At 45.2% G+C, this 22,717-nt stretch overlaps 1 protein-coding gene across 2 annotated transcripts in view; it reads right to left on the reverse strand.

The window, feature by feature from the left end:
• Positions 1-21,758, reverse strand: part of CPS1 (carbamoyl-phosphate synthase 1) — a 79,468-nt gene extending 57,710 nt beyond the window's left edge. For both annotated transcript variants that reach the window (XM_059868284.1, XM_059868283.1), the window contains exons 1-11: positions 21,501-21,758; positions 17,136-17,245; positions 13,108-13,252; positions 12,180-12,269; positions 11,741-11,797; positions 9,286-9,378; positions 8,709-8,798; positions 7,517-7,645; positions 6,864-6,970; positions 5,259-5,400; positions 2,576-2,653 (exon numbers count right to left, since the gene is read on the reverse strand). In XM_059868284.1, coding sequence (XP_059724267.1) covers positions 2,576-2,653; positions 5,259-5,400; positions 6,864-6,970; positions 7,517-7,645; positions 8,709-8,798; positions 9,286-9,378; positions 11,741-11,797; positions 12,180-12,269; positions 13,108-13,252; positions 17,136-17,245; positions 21,501-21,623 — 1,164 coding nt within the window. In that variant the 5' untranslated portion in view covers positions 21,624-21,758. The remainder of the gene's footprint in view (positions 1-2,575; positions 2,654-5,258; positions 5,401-6,863; positions 6,971-7,516; positions 7,646-8,708; positions 8,799-9,285; positions 9,379-11,740; positions 11,798-12,179; positions 12,270-13,107; positions 13,253-17,135; positions 17,246-21,500) is intronic.
• Positions 21,759-22,717: the final 959 nt, after the last annotated feature.

Consider the following 22,717-nt stretch of genomic DNA (forward strand, 5'->3'; position numbering starts at 1 on the left):
AAGCAAAGAAGGAAAAAAAAACAGGCCATTTGTGAATTCATGCAATCAGCTCTGCTCTGCTGCCTTCAGCAGGCAGATTTACACCATCTCAGAAGAGGAAATCATTATTTGAAATGTATATAACAACTTTGACATATCTGACAAAGCTGCATGCAAGAAAGTGAGGTCATAATCAGGAAGAAAACACACATCAATCATGTCTGTGTGCTCTGCTTCTCTGTGGCTGCCTGTGCAAGGAGTGAACGTGCACCAAAAGCTAAAACCCAGAGCAGCACACACTGAACTGGCTCAGGGAACCTAAAACTAAAACCCAGAGAAGCACAGCTCAGGGAACCTAAAGCTAAAACCCAGAGGAGCACACATTGAACTGGCTCAGGGAACCTAAAGCTAAAACCCAGAGCAGCACACACTGAGCTGGCTCAGGGAAACTAAAGCTAAAACCCAGAGGAGAACAGACTGAACAGGCTCAGGGAACCTAAAACTAAAACCCAGAGAAGCACAGCTCAGGGAACCTAAAGCTAAAACCCAGAGCAGCACACACTGAACTGGCTCAGGGAACCTAAAACTAAAACCCAGAGAAGCACAGCTCAGGGAACCTAAAGCTAAAACCCAGAGGAGCACACATTGAACTGGCTCAGGGAACCTAAAGCTAAAACCCAGAGCAGCACACACTGAACTGGCTCAGGGAACCTAAAACTAAAACCCAGAGGAGCACAGCTCAGGGAACCTAAAGTTAAAACCCAGAGGAGCACACACTGAACTGGCTCAGGGAACCTAAAGCTAAAACCCAAAGGAGCACAGCTCAGGGAACCTAAAGCTAAAACCCAGAGGAGCACAGCTCAAGGAACCTAAAGCTAAAATCCAGAGGAGCACAGCTCAGGGAACCTAAAGCTAAAACCCAGAGGAGCACAGCTCAGGGAACCCAAAGCTAAAAACCAGAGGAGCACACACTGAACTGGCTCAGGGAACCTAAAGCTAAAATCCAGAGGAGCACACACTGAGCTGGCTCAGGGAAACTAAAGCTAAACCCAGAGGAGCACAGCTCAGGGAACCTAAAGCTAAAACCCAGAGGAGCACAGCTCAGGGAACCTAAAACTAAAACCCAGAGGAGCACAGCTCAGGGAACCTAAAGGTAAAACCCAGAGGAGCACAGCTCAGGGAACCTAAAGGTAAAACCCAGAGGAGCACAGCTCAGGGAACCTAAAGCTAAAACCCAGAGGAGCACACACTGAACAGGCTCAGGGAACCTAAAGATAAACCCAGAGGAGCACAGCTCAAGGAACCTAAAGCTAAAACCCAGAGGAGCACAGCTCAGGGAACCTAAAGCTAAACCCAGAGGAGCACAGCTCAGAGAACCTAAAGCTAAAACCCAGAGGAGCACAGCTCAGGGAACCTAAAGCTAAACCCAGAGGAGCACAGCTCAGGGAACCTAAAGCTAAAACCCAAAGGAGCACACACTGAACTGGCTCAGGGAACCATCTGGAATGGTGCCTACTACAGAGCAAGGCTCTGAGCAGGGAGAGCTAAACATTAGATGTGCAAAATCAGTGCTGTCCTTCCAGAGGAGGTACCAGAAAAGGGCTCTCCAAGCAGGCAGGCAGCAGGATGCTCAGTGGGACAGGCTTCCCACTCACCCCAAACAGCCTGAGGCTGGCTGGCTGCTGGGATTACCTGTGGAAGGAGCATGGATGGGTCCTGCAAGCCTGTCAGGACAGGCTCTATCTCACCAAACCACCCCAGCAGTGGGAGTGCTCAGATTTGGAGAAGACACACAGCTGAGTTTTGGAGCTCTCTGATATACACTAGTCAATCAGATTGCTATGAAAGTTCCTGATATCAAGAGATTTACTTGCAGATTTAATCAACATCATCAAATTAAGATTAACATAAGCATTTCTAGGTATTCTTCCATCTTTGTCTCTCAGGAAATGCTAAATAGTTTATTTATGTTCAGACATGCTTGCTCTGCCTTCCACATCCCCTGATGCTGCTTAGTCATATTCTGTGACTATGCAACCAGTTGTTACAAAATTTGTGTGAAGTCACAGATGGGGGATTAAAATTTCATTTCACTTAGGAGAACCAGAGTGAGGAAGTATGAATCCATTTACATAACTCTACAGTAATTATAAAATTTGAAAGTGGAACTAAAGTATATTAGAAAGTTAATGATTTTATTACAAAGCATCTGGCTAGTATTTTTTTACATTTAAGATAAAATCCTATTCCTTCTGCAGTCTCTTTTGCAAGAGATTTCAGCCTGATCCTGCAAAGGCTTAAGCACTTTAGTAACTTCCAACACAGATAATCCCAGCAGGACTCAACAGATACACATGACATGAATGGAATCACTGATCCAAAGCACTAAGAAGTCAATAGAGCTCTTGCTGCTGATTGTAATTAGCTCCAGCCCAAGCCAAGCAGACACAAACCAATGCATGACTGGGCCCTTTGCTGGGATCCTGACACCTCCAGACCCAAGATTTCGACCACCACCAACTGGTGCAGCAGCTGATAAACATCTGCCCTCACAAGGCCACCAGAAATGGAGCCCAGATCATCCCCCAGACCTTACCTCTGTGTCCCTGGGCCCAGGATTTGCATCTGGATAGAACTGCACGGTGAAAATCGATCTGCTCTCATGCATAATTCCCTGCAGGAATGAAAGGGACTCTCAGACACCTCCTGACAAGCAAGTGAACAGAAAGCCACACCTCATCCCTGCAAGCACTGAGGGCCACACTGATGTGTTCCTAGGGGCTGCCAAACTGACACCCATTTCATTCCCAGTCTCCTGCTCTGCTGGTAACCCTGCAGGGCCTGTGCAAGCCTCAGCTGCCCATGGAGACAGAGCTGTCACTGCAACACCCAACACTGCTAAGCTGTGAGCACCTGACAGAGCAGCTACACAGGGCACAGAAGGAAAACATACCTGGCAAGAAAAGATCACCTGGGACAAGGCTGCTGTGGAATGAAGGGTTTAACCATACCAAGCTGATTGGTTCCATCATAGAAATGATTTTGGTCACACTCCTGATTTCCATAATTAATTCTAAATGCTGACACAGGGCTGGGCAGAGTGATGAAGGGGACCACTGCTGTGGACAAACAACAGCTGTGAAGGACCTAAAGTGAGTTTAGAGATAGAGTTTGTAGTTTCATTGGAGCCAGGGAAAAATGATTTCTCATTTGAGAGACCTGATAGCACCAAGAAGCAAGATCCACTGGGAGAGCACCCCATAGGTGTCACTGCTCATGGTCCCCAGGTCCAGACAGGGGCAGAGGAGATCCTCAACAGGAAATTCAAGGACAAGCAGCCCTGGTACAACCTGCTTCCCCCTTAGGAATGGACAAAGGAGCCCAAACAGTCTCACATAGAGCCACAGTGCCATCCAGAGCTTCAGGGTGGGATGCCAGGATAGGACAGGGATGAGAGATGAGCTACTGACCTCAACACTGTGCCCTGAATTTCTGCTCTCAGAGTAAGGAATTCCATCAATCTGTCACATTTTCCTCGAATGCTCATGGCTCCTTGTAGTTACATACAAATGTAAAAACTTTTGTAAAATGAAAACTGTTTAAAATGTAAAAAAAACTATTAAAATACGTTTTGAAATGTTCATTCCATGCCTTGTCAGTATTTGGAAACCTGTGCTGGCCCTGTCCAGCTGTGATGGGTCAGGTCAGCCCCAAGAAATGCTTTTTTTTTCAAGCTGAGGAATGCAACAGACTGCACATGACAGAGTATCCAGCCCTAACCCTTTTTTTTTGCATGCTAAACCAACACAGTCCTTGTCCCTCTCCATCTGTGAAGGTTTAGGAGACTGCTGCTGCTTTGGGGCTCACAGAAATGGGTTTTTAGCTCACATGAAAGAGCATCATCCTACTAGATCCATAAGATTCCTGTCCAGCCTTATCACCTTTGTCTCCAAATTCCAGCTCGAGCAAACATGAAAGACCTGGGAATGAATGGGTTTAGTTTGTCAACACAGTGCAAATAAACTGATTTTAAAAATTGAGCCAAACAGCTGTAAATTTTTTTGCATCAATGTTTTGTTTGGTAAAATTTTGTCTATGTTTAGATAGCTCTCTGTGTTTAATGTCCCTCTGTAAGAGTAAAGAAAACAGCAAATGACAAACCAAACTTATTCTAAAATCCTCAGATGGGTAGCTCAGAACAGCACTGTTCAGTCTGCCAGATTTGATAGTGAGCAGTGATACAAAACAAGAGAGAGGCATATTTCCAAGAGGGAAACTGCTTTTGAAAATACCTTCTTTCCACTGATTTCCTGATAACTACCAAGATTTTACAAACTTGCACAACACTGGGCATCATGGCAAAGATTTGATGTGGGCAATTAGAAGCCTGAGATCTCAAAGATGGATGTTACTTGACATTGGGCTTTTATCTCAGATCATGTAAGCTGTTCTCTAGGGGCAGCCCCTCTTCCTCATGACTTCAGTCACTGGATTATATTTACAGGAACAGACCAAATTAGACAGCACTGATATCCCTTTTCTGTGCTGGGCAGCACAGAACCAACACAACCAACTGGTGACAGGGGCTTGCACTGCTGTGGCACAAACCCTAAGGGAATGGTTGTCACTGTCATATCTTCTGAAAAATCCTCTTTGCCCAGGATTCTTCTCCTGGGAAGATGAGAAGCCTCAGAGAAGAATAAAAACAATAATTATCTGGTTGCTTCTCCCTGTTTTGCTGCTTTGGAATGTGGCTGGAGGTTGTTTATCCAACATGTGAATTGTTTTTCCTTAATGACCAACCACAGTCCAGCCAAGTCAGGACTCTGGAGAGAGCCATGAGTTTTTCATTAGAATCTTGTTAAGCCTTCTGGAAGGATCCTTTCTCTATTCTTTAGTACAGTTTTAGTATAGCATTCTTTAATATAATATCATATCATAAAATAATAAATTAGCCTTCTAAGAACATGGAGTCAGATTCATCTTTCCCCACCACAATGGGGGACCCAAAAAATACCCCAAATGGCAGCTAAGTGAGCAACACCAGCAGTGGGGAAATCATGGAAATTAATATGGGAAATGATAAAGTCAGTGTTGCAATCCAGTGCAGTGGGGCTGGTACAGGGGGTACCCATCTTACCCTGGCTGTAAAGCAGAGCTCCAAGCAAAGCAGATGGTCAAATTAACAAATTTAGCCTTGATAAGGTGAGAGCAGGCTCCCAGGAGGTGAAATAAAGCTTTCAGGAGGTGAAATAGAGGCTTCCCTGTGCAGAGCTCACCTCATTGGTGTGGTCGTTGGCATTCACAAAGAGAGGCCTCCAGCCAGGAGGGAGGGAGGTGCCCTCGAGGGCATAGCTGTGGTTCTGAGCAGTGATCACAGCCTGGCCACTCACTGCATTCAGGACAGGCTGGTTCTGGCCTCTGCAAGAAAAAGGGATCAGAGGACAGAAGTGCCAAATGTGTTCAAGTGCCACAGTGAGGAGGAGCTGCTAACTGTGGGGCTGTACATAACAGCAGTGAAACACTGGCAGCCAATCTCAAAATGATAAATCCTAGGAGAAACTTTGCTATTCTTCAGCGTGATAGGGATAGATTACATCAAATACTTTCAAAAAAACACTCAAAAAAAAGCAGAGCCTCTCATGGCAGTTGTCCTGGATTGAAAGACAATGTGTGTATTCTATTTGACACCTGTCAGAGGTGGGGCAGTTCCCTTCTGTTCTTTGGGCAGTTTTCTTTATCTCTCCCACACCCACCCTCCCTCCAGGAGATCTCTCTGTCCATGGCCACTGAGTGTCCCTGCAGGGCTGATCAAATTCCACCATCCCATGGGAGATGCTCTGCCCAGGGGAGGAGCCAAGCATTCCTACCTGGATCCAACCTGCCCTGGGAACAGCCCAGCAGCCTTTGCCCACTGCATTCCCAGAGGAGCAGCTTTCTGCTGCCCTGCATTCCCAGAGGAGAGCAGGCCCATCTCCAGCAGCCCTGGAGCTGCAGAGGAAAACTCCCCCCTTGTGCAGGATCCCTGCTCCAGCAGAACCACAGCTGGCACTGCAGGAGGGCTGAGCCCCCCTGGGATGGGACTGTGCCACCACCCTGAGCCCCCTGGGATGGGACTGTGCCACCACCCTGAGCCCCCCTGGGATGGGACTGTGCCACCACCCTGAGCCCCCCTGGGATGGGACTGTGCCACCTCCCTGAGCCCCCCTGGGATGGGACTGTGCCACCACCCTGAGCCCCCCTGGGATGGGACTGTGCCACCACCCTGAGCCATCCTGGAATGGGACTGTGCCACCAGCCTGAGCCCCCCTGGGATGGGACTGTGCCACCACCCTGAGCCCCCCTGGGATGGGACTGTGCCACCACCCTGAGCCCCCCTGGGATGGGACTGTGCCACCACCCTGAGCCCCCCTGGGATGGGACTGTGCCACCACCCTGAGCCCCCCTGGGATGGGACTGTGCCACCACCCTGAGCCCCCCTGGGATGGGACTGTGCCACCACCCTGACACACAGAGGGGCAGCTCCACTTCTGACTGTCAGTGGTTTGTTTTCTTTTTTGTACTATGGCATTTGTATTTTTAATTTTCCTAGTAAAGAACTGTTATTCCTACTCCCACATCTTTGCCTGAGAGCCTCTTATTTTCAAAATGACAATAATTCAGAGGGAGGGAGTTTACATTTTCCATTTCAAGGGAGGCTCCTGCCCTCCTGAGCAGACACCTGTCTGTTCAGACCAAGCCAGCAGTTTAAATGAAAGGCAAGGAGAATGGCTGGGAGGAAGTGGCAATGTCACTGAGATGCCAGCTGCTCCTCAGGCAGGTCCTGCTGCTCCACAGCCCTTCCCAGTGCTGACTGCTCTGTCTGGGAAGAAGAGCTGCCTCACCTGTTGGCCATCTGCATCTTGTAGGAGGTGGCTCCAGCTGCTATTCCAGTGATTAGATGCCCCATGCTAATTCCAAACAGGGGCTCTGGGCGATTGCTCTCCAGGACCTAAAATGAAAAGGTTTTCAACAGATACTGGAGTGTCTCTGTCCAGCAATTCCAGCATAAGCCATGCCAGTTCCCTCACAGACTTGGGAAAAAGCTCAATGCCAGAGTGGCAACAGCCTATGAAGGAAATTTTCCTCCTTTCCTCTGGTTCAGAGAGAAGCCTCAGAGCACAGCTTGGTGCCAGACTACTCAGAGGGAATAAGCAATGACACTGCATGACAGACAATTAGTGACATTAATCCAGATGGGAGCTCTGAAAGCAGTGCTGTTCTTTCCCCAGGTCACAGAGGACCTGAAAGAGCACAGGGTACTTCAAGGCACTGGTAATTGTGGTCACCATGCTTGCCATGCATTGTTCACCAAGGTCTCTAAAGTCTATTGGGCTGGAGACAAATCCCACCAGACCAACATGAGGAATACTCCAGCCAGATGAAATGTCTGAACAACATTTGGTCCATAACAGGTTAGTACAACCAACTGCAACTTCAAGCACTTGAAAAAAAGGCAAATTAAAAAGTATAATCAGCCCATAGCATTGCACTGTACCTTTCTGACATTCTGAATCACTTCCTGGGCCTTCATGGGATCCCCTGGACCTCCAGAAATTATGAGTCCATCATAATCCATGCCAGTGAAATCATGATCCCAAGGAACCAAATGCACTTCTGCACCTCGCTAAAAACACAAACAAACAAACAAAAACCAAGTAAGGGAGTCAGAAATGAAGGGAGGAGGGAAACAATTTTTTTTCAAGGAGGTTCTTCCTATGCTCTCATGTCCCAGAACCTGAGTTTGTATTTCAGTCATCAGTTATCTCCTTTTCTCATGATCAGTTACTCCCCACTATCTGACCATATTACTGTCACAAAACTGGTGCACTTGGCCCCTTTGAGCCACCTCAGTGTTTGTCAAGACTCTGAAATTCACTGATGAGATCAAAAATTAAGCAAAAGAAGTGTGTATGCACACATGGAACACATGTTCACTTTTACACAGTGCATTCATCCTAACTGCTGAATTGGGGCTTCACAGCCTTGTTCTGTGACATGCCAGAAGCAGAACTGCACATCAAAACTGAGACAAACATCCACACTAATTAAAAAATGGAATCAGGGAATATGAGGACATTGCCTTCTGTCCTGTGTGGCTAAAGGAGCAAGAACTGCTACATCACTGTGCTGAAAACAGGAAAAGCTTTTCACAGAATTCTAGAATCAAAGGATAACTTGGGATGCATGAGCCTCATGAGGTCATCAGGAGCAATCCCTGCACAAAGCAGGGTCATTCCCACTTTAGGGCAGATTGCTGAGAGCTGGGGAAGCTGTGTTTTTAATACCTTCAATGATGAACACACCCCAGGTACTTTGGGCCTGTTCCAACCATTCACCACCAGCATTGCATTTCCCCCTCATTTATTTATTTTTAACAATGTTGGGTTGACCTTCCTTCATTGTTCTTTGGAGAAATTGTTTCATTTTTTTGAAAATTCATCTTTTGGGGTTCTCCCCATGGCTGAGAGGCTGTTGTACAGGTTCTCTTCCTTATCCCTTCAATACACTGAATTAAGTGCAGAAAACACCTCCCAGTGCATAAAAATCATCCTGAAAATTGTGCCTCACTTCAGGAGGGCAACTAACTCTAAAAATGCATGTGTCCAGGTGGAAGGAAGGCTTGTGAGCACAGGTGAGGCTCTTACCAAAGCAAAACAAGTGACAAGGGACATGAAGCACTGACCCACCTTTACCAGCAGACGGATGATGTTGTGCTTCAGCCCACAGTCAACAGCCACAACTTTAATTGGATTCCCTCTGCCATAAATCTTGACTTCCTATCAAAAGACAAGACCACGTTGTAAATGACAGATGTCCCCAAAACACAGAGAAGATGGGCAGCAGAACAACTTTCCACCAAAGTGCAGCAACTGGTACTCAATTTATGTGGAAATCTGCAGGAATACTGCAGACATTAGTGCTGCCTTCATCTTTCTGTGAAAGTAGAATTCAAAATGCTGTTTGAAAACATCCACCATAGGCCAGGTCTAACTGTATCCCCAATACTTCTCTGTCTTTGTAACACACTCTGATCAGAGTGTGGTTCAAACCACATTCAGCTCAACACAAACCATTTTTTATCTCCAACACTGCACCTGAGGAGCCACAGGGATATTGAGAAAACAGTCCATCAAAGGTCTAGAAAGGTGCAGGGTTTAAAAAACATCCCCCAATTGTTTAGAAAAACTGATTGATTCCCAGAGCAAATGAGGAGCAGTTACTACCTGGAGTGTACTGCCCTAGTACTATGGAAGAACTTCTCACCTTTGTTGAAACTTCTGCAATTAAGTTTTGCTTATTTGGGTCTACAAACTCCACAGGTTGACCTTCAAACTCAATCTTCCCAAGGACTGTGCCCTGTGGAAATACACCAGAAAAAACCAAAGCATGAGCAAAGGAGAAGCTGTGAACACTGGGACAAGGTGTTGACAGGCCCAGCAACCAGAACAGCTGTTTAAATATGGGGGTTTGGCAGTTTATAACCATTTTTAGCATTTTCAGAAGTTTATGAGCCTTCCTTGGTATTAAAAAAATCTGTTTAAACCCCTTCCTTCAGGGGAGAGACATTATCAGCAGTAATATTTGTTAATAGGCAGTCTGGCAAGCTGTGTTGTGACATGAAATTGAGTTGTCCTCCAAGAAGATCAGAATTCAGATCCCCACATAACTGTCACATAGATCTGGGAGTAACCCACAAAGCAGATTGAAGATTTTTTTTTTTGTTTTGGAAACCCACTGTGAGGTTTTCAGCTGCCTCCTGTGGACAGCTACAAGGCAGCAGAACTGGTGTAAGGCAAAGCTATGGAGGAGGCAGGTCAGCACAGCTGTTTTCTGAATAAACTGTTAAAAATAAAAATCACCTCTAGCAAGCCCTACTCTGTGTTGCTGTTCCCACCTGGCAGAAGCTAGGACACTCTTGCTCTGCCAGCAGCATATCCTTCTTCTCATTGAAGTCCTCAGTGGAAAAAAAACCCTTCTTTGGCTTTGCCCCACTCCTGAAGTAAGTGGGATTAATCTAGGGTTAACCTCTTCTCAGCATGGGAACAAAGTGTGCACTACAGAACTTTCCAAGGATGGGAGGGGAAAGTAAAACAGTAAATCAGTGTTTTGTGGTAAATGCATCACATCCCACTTTCATGATCAAACATGTTAAACTCAGCTGGCTCTGTGGCTATGACAGCAGCATTCCCACTGGGATTGCTCCTTGGATTTAGTGATCCTCCTGTGAGATACTTCCCTGGCTTGCCATAGCTGAAGTATCCTTGCCATTTCTCTAGGAAAAGCAACAGCCAATGTCTTGCACTGCCATGCACACTAAGAGCAAGTTTTAAGGACAGAGTTTTGCCCCCAACAGTGGCTGACATCCTATGTCCTCTTTCTTACACCAAAAGCTGCTCCAAGCTGCTTTACATGAAGCAGAAGAAAATAATCATCATCTTCAGCAAGTCCTGTTCTTGGAAATGAGGCTCCTGAGTGGTGCTTGAGAGCCATGGTTCTGAGTGCCACCAGGCAGTGAGCTCCATAAATGCTGATGACAAAGTTCTTAAAGCCCTTGCTCTCAGCCAAATGGTGCCCTGCATTTACTCTCAGTCCAGTTTAACAAGGCATTGCTTATTTCTGCATTTATCATAAGGAGGCCCTGTTCTCACCCCCAGTTTTTATAGAGACAGGGAGTGAAATACTAAATAGTATTTTTTCAGCCTGAGAGAACTGGGTGGAGAGGTGACATTATGCACTTTTTTAAGAGCCATACACCAATACCACTCAAAGTCATGGTACAATGGGACTCACTACCAGACACTGCTAAGTTACAGGACAAACACTGAAAGTATTAACTTTAGATAAAAGGAATGGTGATCTGTTATGTCCTGAGAAAGCAGAAAATATATTGCCATTTTCTATTGTATTAAATTGTAATTGTATGCTATTTCTAAGAGCAGGGCAATGCCACGTCTTCCTAATAGAATTCATTTCTACAAATTCTTTATTCAAGCTGGCCCTTTCCTGTTTTATTCTGTGGAATAAAAGGGGGCATAGGGTTGGGCTGCAGACTGAAAATTGATCATCTAAAGAAAAGAGCAGCTTCAAATAATCCATTAGAAAAGAAAGCCCTCCAAGGCAAATTTACATTCAGACTGGCTTTGATCACCATTTCAGCCAGTGTGAAGTGTACCTTCACATTAACCTTCACTCCATAACACAATCCTACCACGACCTTCAATTGTCAGCTCCTGGAAAACAGAGAAAAGTAATGACTATTGAAAATGATAGCAGGCTTCAGCCAAAGGAAGCCAGGCTAGGAATACATCTTGGATGACTGTAGGCATTCCTCTGTCTCAGAGGGGCAGGACAGCTTCCACTGACCAAAGGTACCACTGTCTGTGAATGAATACCCACAATATCTCACAGACTTGTTGCTCTCTTTGGCTGTCTCTGAGTTAAGATGTGTTTGATACTACCACCTGTTGTGTCTGACACTACCTGAGGCCTTTCATTGACATCACCTTGTGCAGGACAGGAAACCCAGAGCAGAGCCAGGGAGAAGAGGCTCCTTGGTATTTGAGCATTGCCCAGCAGCACAGAGGCCTTTGGAAGAGCACAAGGATCTGAGCAGCATCTGAAGTCAAGGCAGCCCAGCAGTACCACTGCTGCTCCAGGTTTGGAAAGGGCCCAGCAATAGCAAGGTTAATGCAACTGGGTCAAGGGAAGCAGATCCTACCTTGTCACGAATTAATTTGGACAACATCCTGGTATCAATCCCATACAGTGCAGGCACCTGCAGAAAACCCAAGGTCAAGTTAGGGAACAAGCAGCTAAAAAATGGAAAGAATTCAGCAGCCACTCCCTGTTATGAGAACATGCCACAGAATCATGGAACAGTTTGGTTTGGCAGATTTTAAAGCTCATCTCATTCCAGGGACACCTTCCACTAGAGCAGGCTGCTCACAGCCCCATCCAGCCTGGCCTTGTGCTGGGAGCTCAGGCTCTCAGCAGCAGTCTTACCAAGGCTGCCTCCCTGCAGCTCTTCTCCTCCCTATTCCCCCTCATAAATAGCTGAGATGCTCAAATCTAGCTTCTGCTCTAAAAAGCACAGAATTAAGAGCTCATCTTTCCATCCAGGTCAGTTCTCATTGTGCTGTTACAGCTAGATTGCTCACCTGCTCTTCTTGCAGCCACTCTCCCAGGCTCCTAGTAGCCTGCCAGTGGCTGTACTCACTGCTGTAATCCTGCACCAGTAAAGCTGACACCTGTAGAGAGAAGAAACATCATTTTGCACTGGAGGATCACCCTTGTACTTATCCTGTACCTTCAGTTTGCACTGTTCATTACCATAAACCATACCATGGACAGCCTTCAGGCTAGCTCATGATTGTACCTGGGCATTTTGACCAGGAAATCCACAGAAGAATGTGCCTTGGTAACCAAAGCTGCAAATTGCACTGAGCTGATAAAACACTTCTTGTCAAAAGAAAGAAAATGGAAATTTAGGACAAGACAAAAGGGTTTGATTTTTTTTTTTTAATAAGAAAACTTTTAACTTTTAAGTAACCTTTCATTTCAAAAGTCAGCTCCATTTTCAGCACTGTTCATTACCATAAACCATACCATGGACAGCCTTCAGGCTAGCTCATGATTGTACCTGGGCATCTTGACCAGGAAATCCATAGAAGAATGTGCCTTGGTAACCAAAGCTGCAAATTGCACTGAGCTGATAAAACACTTCTTGTCAAAAGAAAGAAAATGGAAATTTAGGACAAGACAAAAGGGTTTGATTTTTTTTTTTTAATAAGAAAACTTTTAGCTTTTAAGTAACCTTTCATTTCAAAAGTCAGCTCCATTTTTCAAAGGAGTTACTGTATGAAACAGTTATTTCACCTCAGAACAGATACTTCCAGAAGGCACATGGCTTGGTACAGAAATCAAGATGGAGTATTTTTTACCACCATTCCTCCACACAACAATATCCAGAAGAAAAAAAAGAAAGGTTCAGTATCACTGATTTATTCTATGAGGGAGCCAGTAAACTCTTACACACTCAGGTGCTGGGCACAGCCCTCGGATCAGCACTGCTCCTCCCACTGTTACCTTGATCCCATCAGACTCCAGAAATCTCCTGAGGCCCATTTCATCCAAAGCAGCTGTGTCTGGCACTCCACCATTCCCAACGATGGGGTTAGCCAGGGTAAGAATCTGCCCCTTGTAGCTGGGATCTGTCAAGGCTTCAGTGTATCTAGGTGAAGAAACAGCAGAAGTACATTGGTCTGGAGTCAAAAGGAACACAAAAGAACCAGTGAGAACAAGACAGGGCTGAACTCCCATATGACAAAAAGACAGAAATGGAATTCACATGAAGGTATTCTCAGAATAAAAGCAAACACATTTGTGGATCTGCCCTGACTTTGCCATTTGTGGTTAAACATTTGACATGGAGAACAAGGGAAGACTTTGGCTTCCCATGTTTGCTTTAAGAAAAGCACATCAACAAACTCAGAGTCCTTTGATTTAACATGACAAACAAGAGCAGGGAGATCTCAGCCCTGCAGAGAGTATCACTGATAGCAGTTTGGCCTGGCCTCTCCCTGGGCACTGCTTTGCCCTACCTGAGCTGTAAGAGCTTTCCCCTCTCAGTGGCAGCAGAAGGCTCCAACTGAAAAGCCAGCAGACAGCAGAGCTGTTGGCCCAGGCTTTGTCCCTTCCACACTCTGGAGCTTGTCTTGGGATGCTCAGGGCTGTAATTTCTCTTTTTATGGGGAGGACATAGACAATTCCTTGGGATTCCTCATCACTGCTCTGGGTCTTTCACCACCCCTGCCATGGTCCCACTTCTGTAGTGTCTCCCAGCAGGGGCCTGGCATCTCTTCTAGGCAATCTCCATGTTCCCAGCCCCAGAGCATGTCCTGACTCATTTCACTGACCACACTCCTAAGTGCTTGGAAGCTGGGCTGTGAATCCCTGCAGAAGGCAAGGTGAAGGCAAAGCTTTGGGATTCAGCATTGCACCCCATGTCACACAGCCCCAGAGCAGGTCCTGTCATTAGCCCAGGAGAAGCCTGCTGCTTTGTTAAGCCCCTGCCTGAATGTCCTTCTCAGTAAGGACAGATCCAAAAGCACACTGGAACATTCTTCTGCAGCAGAGGACCAAACCTAGGATTCCACAAAGTATCATCTCTGGATCTAGCAGATCCAGTCCCACTTTCAGCCACATATAGGGGGTCAGGGTAAATGTGGTCTATCTGCTCCTATTTTTCAGCTCCAAATTAACAGACAGTCCCTCACTTTCTCCCTTATTCTGTAGAATACTGTTGCAAATATCCCTTAAACAATTATTGTCTTTCAACCCAAAACCAACTGCAATTTAGCAACAGATGAAGTTATCCCCACAAATATTGAGCCAAATGCATAAAGACACTTTGGGATGAATCAGCCCTATACAAGAATATAACAAATTATTGTCATTATTATTTAAACAACGCCTAATTGGCAACTCCAGCCATCTAGCAGGTATCAGCAAGTCACAAGAGACATTTTCATGGAACACCAGACTTACTGCCAGAAGATTAATTGTCAAACATTGGGAAACTCTTCACAAAAGCAGCACTGGCTGCTGGCAGATATAGACAACGCAGCACACCAGCCAGCTCTGAGAAATGACAGGTTGAATAAACAATGGCCAGGAAATATTTTCAGGTAAGCCTTTCCTGATGTTCAGATCTATATTTGCAGCTGCAGGTAAGCAAGCACACAAAGTGCAGTGTGATCCCAGAACTGCAGCAGGTACCAGGCACATGGCACGGGCATGCTGGGCATTGTTCTCTCCTCCCAAGCCAATTGGTCATGCCTCCAAAAGACTGGTTACTGACAAAGCTACTGTCATTGACCTTTGCATGTCATTTGTGATCAGCAAACAAGGACAGAGAGCCATGGTCTGGTGGGGTGTGCAGGCAGAGCTCAGACAATGCCCTTTAAGCAGGAGCAGTGCTGTGTGGAGCAGAGAGGGGCAGATGGAAACACCAGCTCCAAACGTGCTGCGAGGTCTAATCCTTGCTGTGCCTGCCCAGGGGTCTGCCTGATTTCAGTAAACTCCTGTCAACCCATTGTCTCACTAGAATATCATGGGAAACACACATTTATTAGAGATAAACCTTTCTGGAGCCATTTCAAACATGGGACATTTTATGGGTTGTAACTCTTCTTCTTTCTTAATGGGAAACCTCCTCTTTTTGTTCCTATGCTAAACATATGGCTGCAAAAGTAGGTTTATTTTTTTCAGCAAATGCTTCTGATAAGTTCATCCTCTTGCTTTTCTATCAAAAATTAAATATTTCACCCCTAAAAGAGTGCTCTTGGCCTTCTAGTCCAGAGTAATTGTCAACATTTCAGCAAGCTTCAGCTACTTCAGGCCTGAGAGCTGCAGGCACAAAGTGCTTTGCCTCCCATTTCTATACCATGAATCAGACCATGGGGGTCCAGATGAGGAGTCATGGTGCAGAGCAGCCTATTAATCCCCCCAGACAGAGCCCACTCAGCACCCAGAAACACCCACATCACAGAAAGCAGGTCTGAGGCTTGACAGCACCCCTGCACTCACCTCCTGCTCCTTACCATGACAAACTGCTATGTGCCCCAGCAGCCTGGGCACCTCCTTCACCCTGGCACAGCCTCTTCCTGTGTCAGGGAGAAGGGACAGCTGGGTTCCTCTGGATACCCAGATCTTGATCTCTGTGATCAGGAGGTGCAGCTACAGGGTTCCTCTCAATGGACAGCAACCCTGGGCTGGCAGGAAATCTGCCACCTTTGTGTTCTGCAGCAGTGCTGCAAACTCCTGTCTTCCATTTCTCTGAATCAATCAAGGTCATGTTCTGTACAGGGGGCTCTGAAGATACTTCCTTACATTTTCAGTGTTTTCTCCATGCCCATATGCTGCCCAGCACAGAAGAAATCTCTGTCACAGCCTCCTCTCCAAATGATCAGACAATGAGCAAACACAACTTCTACTGCCACAGTAACATGTGGAGAGGAAATTAATCCTTCAGGTCCTCCCTGACTTTTGTGATGTGCCAAGATTTATGGCCCATAATCTATCAATGAGAAGAGAACTCTGGTGCCCTCCATCATTCTGATCTATATTAAACAGTGCCTTGTTGGCAGGTGTATTAACACAGCCAGTAATTAGTGCTGTCAAAATGCTTAAATAATTGTCTCCTAACGCAAAACTCTGCAAACTGATTCCCCTCTGCAGCAATTTAACATTCTCACCAATGGTATCATTTTAAAACTCAGCCTGTGAGTACTGAGATCTCCAAAGGACAGCATAATTTGGGGAGCACAAAGCAGATGAGCAAAGACAGCTATGAATGACTGCAGAAGAAGCTCAAGCATCAACAACTTCAGAGATGTCTTATATCCCCAAGGACACATCCCTGTCCTTAGCCAAAGCCCCATTCCTCTGCTCAAGCAGTCCAACAAAAGCACTGGCAGCATTTGGCTGCCAATCTAAGCCAGCCATAAGTTTCTACCACTCAAGAAGACAGAAAATCATGCTAGGTTAGGCATGAACCTGATCCTGCCCTTTAGCTGGAAAGGCACAGAATGCAAAAGCATCCTTACCTGTGGTGTGAGCCACCAAAGTACATAAGAGATGGGTCACAAAGGTGACCATCCTGGGCTTTAAAAATCTGGCACTCAGAAGCCAAGTTCCATTACCAAGAAGGCTGCAGATGCTTCAAACCTCTATAGTTGATCTGGGCACTGGAGGGAGAACAGACAGCTTCTCTGCTCTGACCCAGCAATTCAGTAGGAAGGGATCAGAACCCTGTGTATCTCATCATCATTAGCTCAGTCTTTTAGGTGCTTATCACCACAAATGCTTTGGCACTAGGGGTCTGCCTGAGATCTTCATTCATTCTCTCTCCCTCTGTACCTCTGGAATACAATGTAGTATAAGAAAATAGATGTATAGAAAAATAAATAGAATAAAATAACAGAATACTGTAATAAATACAGAAAACTACCTGCTTGGATCAGGACCCTACAAGCTTGGAAAAAGCAGCTTTCACACTTCAACAAGCTTCCAGAGAAGGACTGATGCTTATATGCCATTTGCTGTTGCCTTACCCAGAGATTCCTGTGTTGAACACCACTTCCCCTGCTGTGGAGGATGGATAGCCAAAAGAATAGCCCTTCATCTTCAGCCCATCTTCCAGCACCAAGTTTGCTGTCTGCACCTAGAGAAAGGCACATGAAGATGCTCAAACACAGGAGGAAAGGCTTGATGTTTACACAGGTAGCACCTAGGATACCTGCCTTTCATGCAGGTAAGTATTTCATACACTTTCATACACTCTAAGTATTCCTGCCCCTCTCCCACTCCCAGCTGCCAAGACATTACCTCTTTTACCAGTCTGATGCCTTTTTTCTTTCTAACTCTTAGGAAACATTGAAATCCTAATGAGCTGGCAAACCTCACTGCAAGCAGAGCATGTGCTGCTACTACTGTGGGATCACCCTTCCCTATGGCTTAGTTCATTTTTTCCACATATGACATCTTGCAATTTACCAACATCATAACCCTGCAGGGAAAGGACCACTTGCTCCTCAGTGTTTGCTCAAGGCCTGCTGCTGACTCTGCTGGCTCTCATCCAGCTCTGACCTTTGTTATCTGCTTAACTTCTGGGGCAACCATACAGCAATCCCTCTAAAAATAGGGGTGTGGGAAGCTGAACTGGTGTCAGACAGCAAAATTCCAAATACCTTTGTGTTCTGCTGCAGGACACTAGACCAGAAGAACTCATGGATCAGAGGGACACTCATGGTCTCAGTTACCTGAGGGACAGGCACAAACTGTCCCAGAAGAAGCAGCTATGAAACAAGCAGCCTAGAGGAAACCATGGCTTTTCCAGAGAGGGTTCAGCAGAACTGAGTCCCACACTGACTGAGGGATCCCTTACAGGCTTCATCACGATTTTACAGCCAAGGAAGTTGGAGAGAGTGAGTTTTACAGAAGTTCTTAAGAGAATTGTTGTCACAACTGGGACTTTGCACATATCAGACTAAATGTACCACCTTCTTTGGCCCCACTTGGAAACGAAACATTTTTTATCCTTCCCAGGCACTGGATGGGAAACCACCAGAGAACCCCACCTTCTAATAAATAAATAATGACTACATGCACAGCAGAAGGGACAGAATGAGCTGGGAGATTCCCTCAGCAGGATCACTGGTGCCATGCAGAGGAAGAGAAAGAGTAAGCAAAGCTGGAAATAAATTTGCCCATGAATCCCTGGCCTAAAAGAATTTGGACTATGACTTTCAGGACCCTGATAAATCTCCACCTCTGGAAGGCAAGCCCAGCTGTCTCCCAGGCACAGGCAGAGTGATCACCTGTGCAAAAATCCCAGTGGTTTGTGCCACAGGAAATGTGCCAAGCATGTCCACAGGAAGTAGCTCTCACCATGATTTAGCTTCATATTGGTTTCTTTTACAGAACTATTCCTCTTACTGGGAATTTTAAAGAAAAATCAAGATCAATTTGCTGCAGAAGGGAGCTGGAGAGCTACTTTCCATTAGCTGTAAATCAGATGAACAATCACAGCAAGGAGAAATTTCATTCTCAGTATTGAACATTTTGTAACCATCATGCCAAACATTCATTTAGAGCCCCTCTGCAGTTACAAATACCACACAGATCAATTACTAAGGTACTGCAAAATACACTCAAAATCAAACTGAGCTGCCAAGTAATTGAATTCTGTGCATCTGGGATACTTTTAGCCTTGCCATTTTTTCCTCATTAATGTCAAACACCCAGTCATTCTCCAAAGATTTAGCCATAACTTTTGGAACCTTCCCACACCATCGGACACTTTAGTCAGCAACACCAAAATCTCCTCCCTCCCCTGTTATAAACAGAATTTTTGTGGCTAAATCCCCTAGGTTTAGACCAAATTAAAATGACAGGTTGGTGGGATTCCAAATCTCCCTGTGCCTCTCCCTGCAGAGAACTGCCAGACACTCAGAGCACAGCACAGAGGTGGTGTGGGTGCCTCCAGCTGGGCTTTGGACAGGACCTCTGCCCTTTGGGAATTCTGGTGAAAGCCCAACCTGCTCTGCCCACATGGAACACTGTCTGCTGGACATAGTTTCTCCCAATGAAATGACCAGAAAATTTAAGATTCATCCAAGTGCTGAAGGCCAAACTCCAGAGCAATAACTGTGAGCTTCAGAGCCTCATGCTCACTAAAGAACTTGGCAGGGACCTGCCTGGCCTTCCTCCCACATCTGCCCACCTCCCTTCTAAGCCAGACAGCACAGAAATAATTTCTGTTGAACTGAAGCCCTTATTAGACTAGTAGAGCCCCTACACAGTGTTCAAGTAATGGAGAAAAATGTCCCTGAGCAACCATAACCTGCCTGCAAGTTCAGCTGCAGCAGGGGATAGATGTGCAAGGTTTTCCCTCCCTTCCTTGATTTATTATTCTTAATTAAGTGGCTGGTTCATTGAGCATTCTCAAAACAATAATTCTTGCTTACATTTCCATTGGAGGTGTTGCCATGTCCCTAAGCTGCCAGCCTACCTTGTTTTTTCAGTTTTGTTTTAAGGTGAAAAGTGATTTACAGGCTACAGAGAAAGCCTGTTGGCTCAATCAGGGCTCAGATGGGAGAAATACTTACTTTCAAAAAAAGAACAAGTAAGAAATAAACAACCCCCCAGAGCTTCCATGAGGTCCTTTTGTCTTCACCCTTCTCTAAAGCATCCCCACATAGCCTCAGATAAATCTCTGTTGCAATCTCAACTAAATTGTTTCTACCACACCCACCCAATGTAAGAAATGCCATTTGCAATCTGATTTCTTCTTCCTACACATCAGTAGCTTCACCTTTAGCAGAGGGCCCAGTGCTCTAGAGAGGCTGCAGAGCTCTTCAAGAGCTTTGAGGATGAAGGTGGCTAACAGAAAGGGTCATGCTGATGTCACATGGACAGATTTGGTGTATTTTGTCAAAGCAGCTTGCAGAGTCAACTAGTTCAGGTCCCACTTCACTAAGCACTGCACACATCAAGTAAAGAAAGCACTTAAGAAGTTAAAAGAAAAAGAAACCTAAAGCCAGCAAGAAAGTAAGAAAGCAGATGAAATTAGTGCCAGTTAGTTCCCTGCTGTAGCAGCCCTTCCCATCTAAAAAGTGGATGATAAAGATGTGCAAAGTCTCCAAAGACCTACAGTACAATTCCACACAGCACAGCTTCTCTGCCACATTTCTTGGCTCACATCTGCCTGGCTACAGAACAGCTGGCATATCAGAAGCAGAGAAGAATCCAAGAGCTCCAAGATTCCTTCTACAATAAAAAGCTGGTGCCAGGACTGAGCTACATTTCACTCTCCCAAGACCAAATAGCCAGCAAAATAGGAGTAATTTTCTCTTTAATAGAAAAATCAAAGTGATTCTTACTCTTCTTGTGAGTACTATGCCATCTCAGGCTGGAAATCTATCTGGGCATGGCTAACAGTCAAGACTTTCTTTGCCAACCCTGTGTACAACTATCTGTATCTATCTGATTTTGCTCTGGCACATTTGTTCCTGGCTAACATTGAGAGAAGAAGACAGAGAAAGAAAAAAGAATGAGTCAAGATGAGTGTCTTGGGATACTCCAAAGAAGATTCACACTTAGGATATTTTTGGGGGAGAAGCACTGGATTAATTCCTTTATCATCCAAGACAAAGACAAAGAAAAGCAACACAAGGTATCATGGTAGAAAAGTCACAGTTCTTCCAACTTGAACTCTCCTCAAGGCTACTTTGAATGCCACAAATATTTGTCCTTCACAAAACTCAAAGGAGAAGAGTGAACCAAGCCAGCTGAGGTACCTAGCCCAAGTCACTGAGGATCCATGGAAATGAGCACTGCTCTTCCTCCCCCACTGTGGCAGTTCACTAAGTTCCCCCCATCTATATGGGAATGGGCCCCATTTTACATCCCCTTCATCTCCAAAATGAGGAGTGGGGTACCTTGTGACTCATCTTTAGCTTCCTCACCCACCTCTCCAGCTCTCCAACTAGCCTCAGAGCCACTGTAGTTTCTAATGCTTTGAAAATGGATTCTGTATGGATTCAATAGGATTAATAACACCTCAAGGGATGCATGATTTTAAATATTCAGCCAAATCATTCTCATATGGACAAACTCTGTTCTGTTAGCAATCAGTCCTACAGAAGGGTGAAGTCTCTAAAGAAAACACCATATAATAATTAACTGAAACCTTGAACTTACACCTTTGGTGTAATTTACCCCATAACTTCCATTCCAGACTAGACAAAAAGTGTGTTTGCTTAGCTAATAAGCCCATTTAGCCAAGCAACCCCCTTGCTTAGGGTTCAGACCCATTTCCTCTGGTTCATGTCTCCAGGTAAGCCCTGTTATCTGCAGCAAGTTATCTCTGCATGCCAAACACATCTGTTAAACAACAGCAGTTCAGTCAGTGTTACCTTGATGCTCAACAGTCTGGTACCTGTCCTTGAGAAACTCCAGTGATCAGCAGACACATTGCAAAACTTCAATCTGCCTTTCAAAGTCTTCAGCACTTTGCAAGCTGTCAAAACTCTTGTCATCTCGAAAGGTGCCGACGGTTCGCTGAAGTTTAAAGCGCAGAAAGGAAAACAAAAATCTGCTTGTGTGGATTTCTCTTCAAGATTTGGTGCTGACAATACACTCCTGGAGACCACAGGGGAAGAGCACAGAGGCACAGCAGGAGCACTGAAGGGACTGTACAGCACTGCCCTCCACCTCCCATTTATTATGCCATTAAAATTCCCAGGTGCAGCCCCACCTCCTCCCACCCCTCCTCAGAGGGGGGCTTGCTAGAATCCTACAAAACCTTAACTGTTTCCTGCAGAAGGCAATAATCCATAAGAAAACCAGCATGGAATCTGTTTCTAACAGCACAATTTAAACCTTATTCCCAAGTCCCAACCTTGCAGCCCTCATTTGTAGAAAACAAGTGTTTCTGGGTGAAGGAGAACACACAAAGCTGAGCCCTGAGCCAATGTAAATTTATCAAAAACACAAGGTGCTTTGAACAGGACATGCAAACTTCATGTTGGTGAGGGCCTGAGAAACAAAACTCCAAAATTCAGGCTGTCCTCCTCATGATCTTTGGCTGATAAAGGCCCATTCTGAAGAAAACATGGACACGTTCATAGTTAGGGATGGAAAACACAACACCTGTAACTCGAAACAGCTTCCTAATTCTGATTGAATGGCACTTTTTGTTGGGGAGTCCAAACAAACAAAGAATTACAAAGAAATGTTTTAAATTGAGTGGCTCAAAAATCTGATTTTATTAAGTGCTGCAAGTTGTGATTTTCACTACTACAGAACACTTTTTTTTTAGAGAGATACTATTTTTCTTCTTTTAAATTAAAACAATCCCTTCTCTTTGTTATTTTTAAACAAACAAACAAACTTTCCAAAACAAACCTAAAAGCAAGTTTCAGTTAGCACAATAAGTGAAGAGTTTCATTTTGATATTTTAATTGAAATGTCAAAAAGCATCAGAATCAAGCTGAGATGCCGTGTCATTTTCCTTCAAAAACATTAGTTCAGTCTGGCTGACAGCTAAGAGCAATTCAGTTCTGTGAGGTAAATAGTTTGCTCTGGAAACAGACCCTCATGCCCTATTCACAGTTTGATAAAATGAAAGAAA

This window comes from Haemorhous mexicanus, chromosome 26, assembly GCF_027477595.1.
Source record: "Haemorhous mexicanus isolate bHaeMex1 chromosome 26, bHaeMex1.pri, whole genome shotgun sequence".
In the NCBI taxonomy this organism is placed as follows: domain Eukaryota; kingdom Metazoa; phylum Chordata; class Aves; order Passeriformes; family Fringillidae; genus Haemorhous; species Haemorhous mexicanus.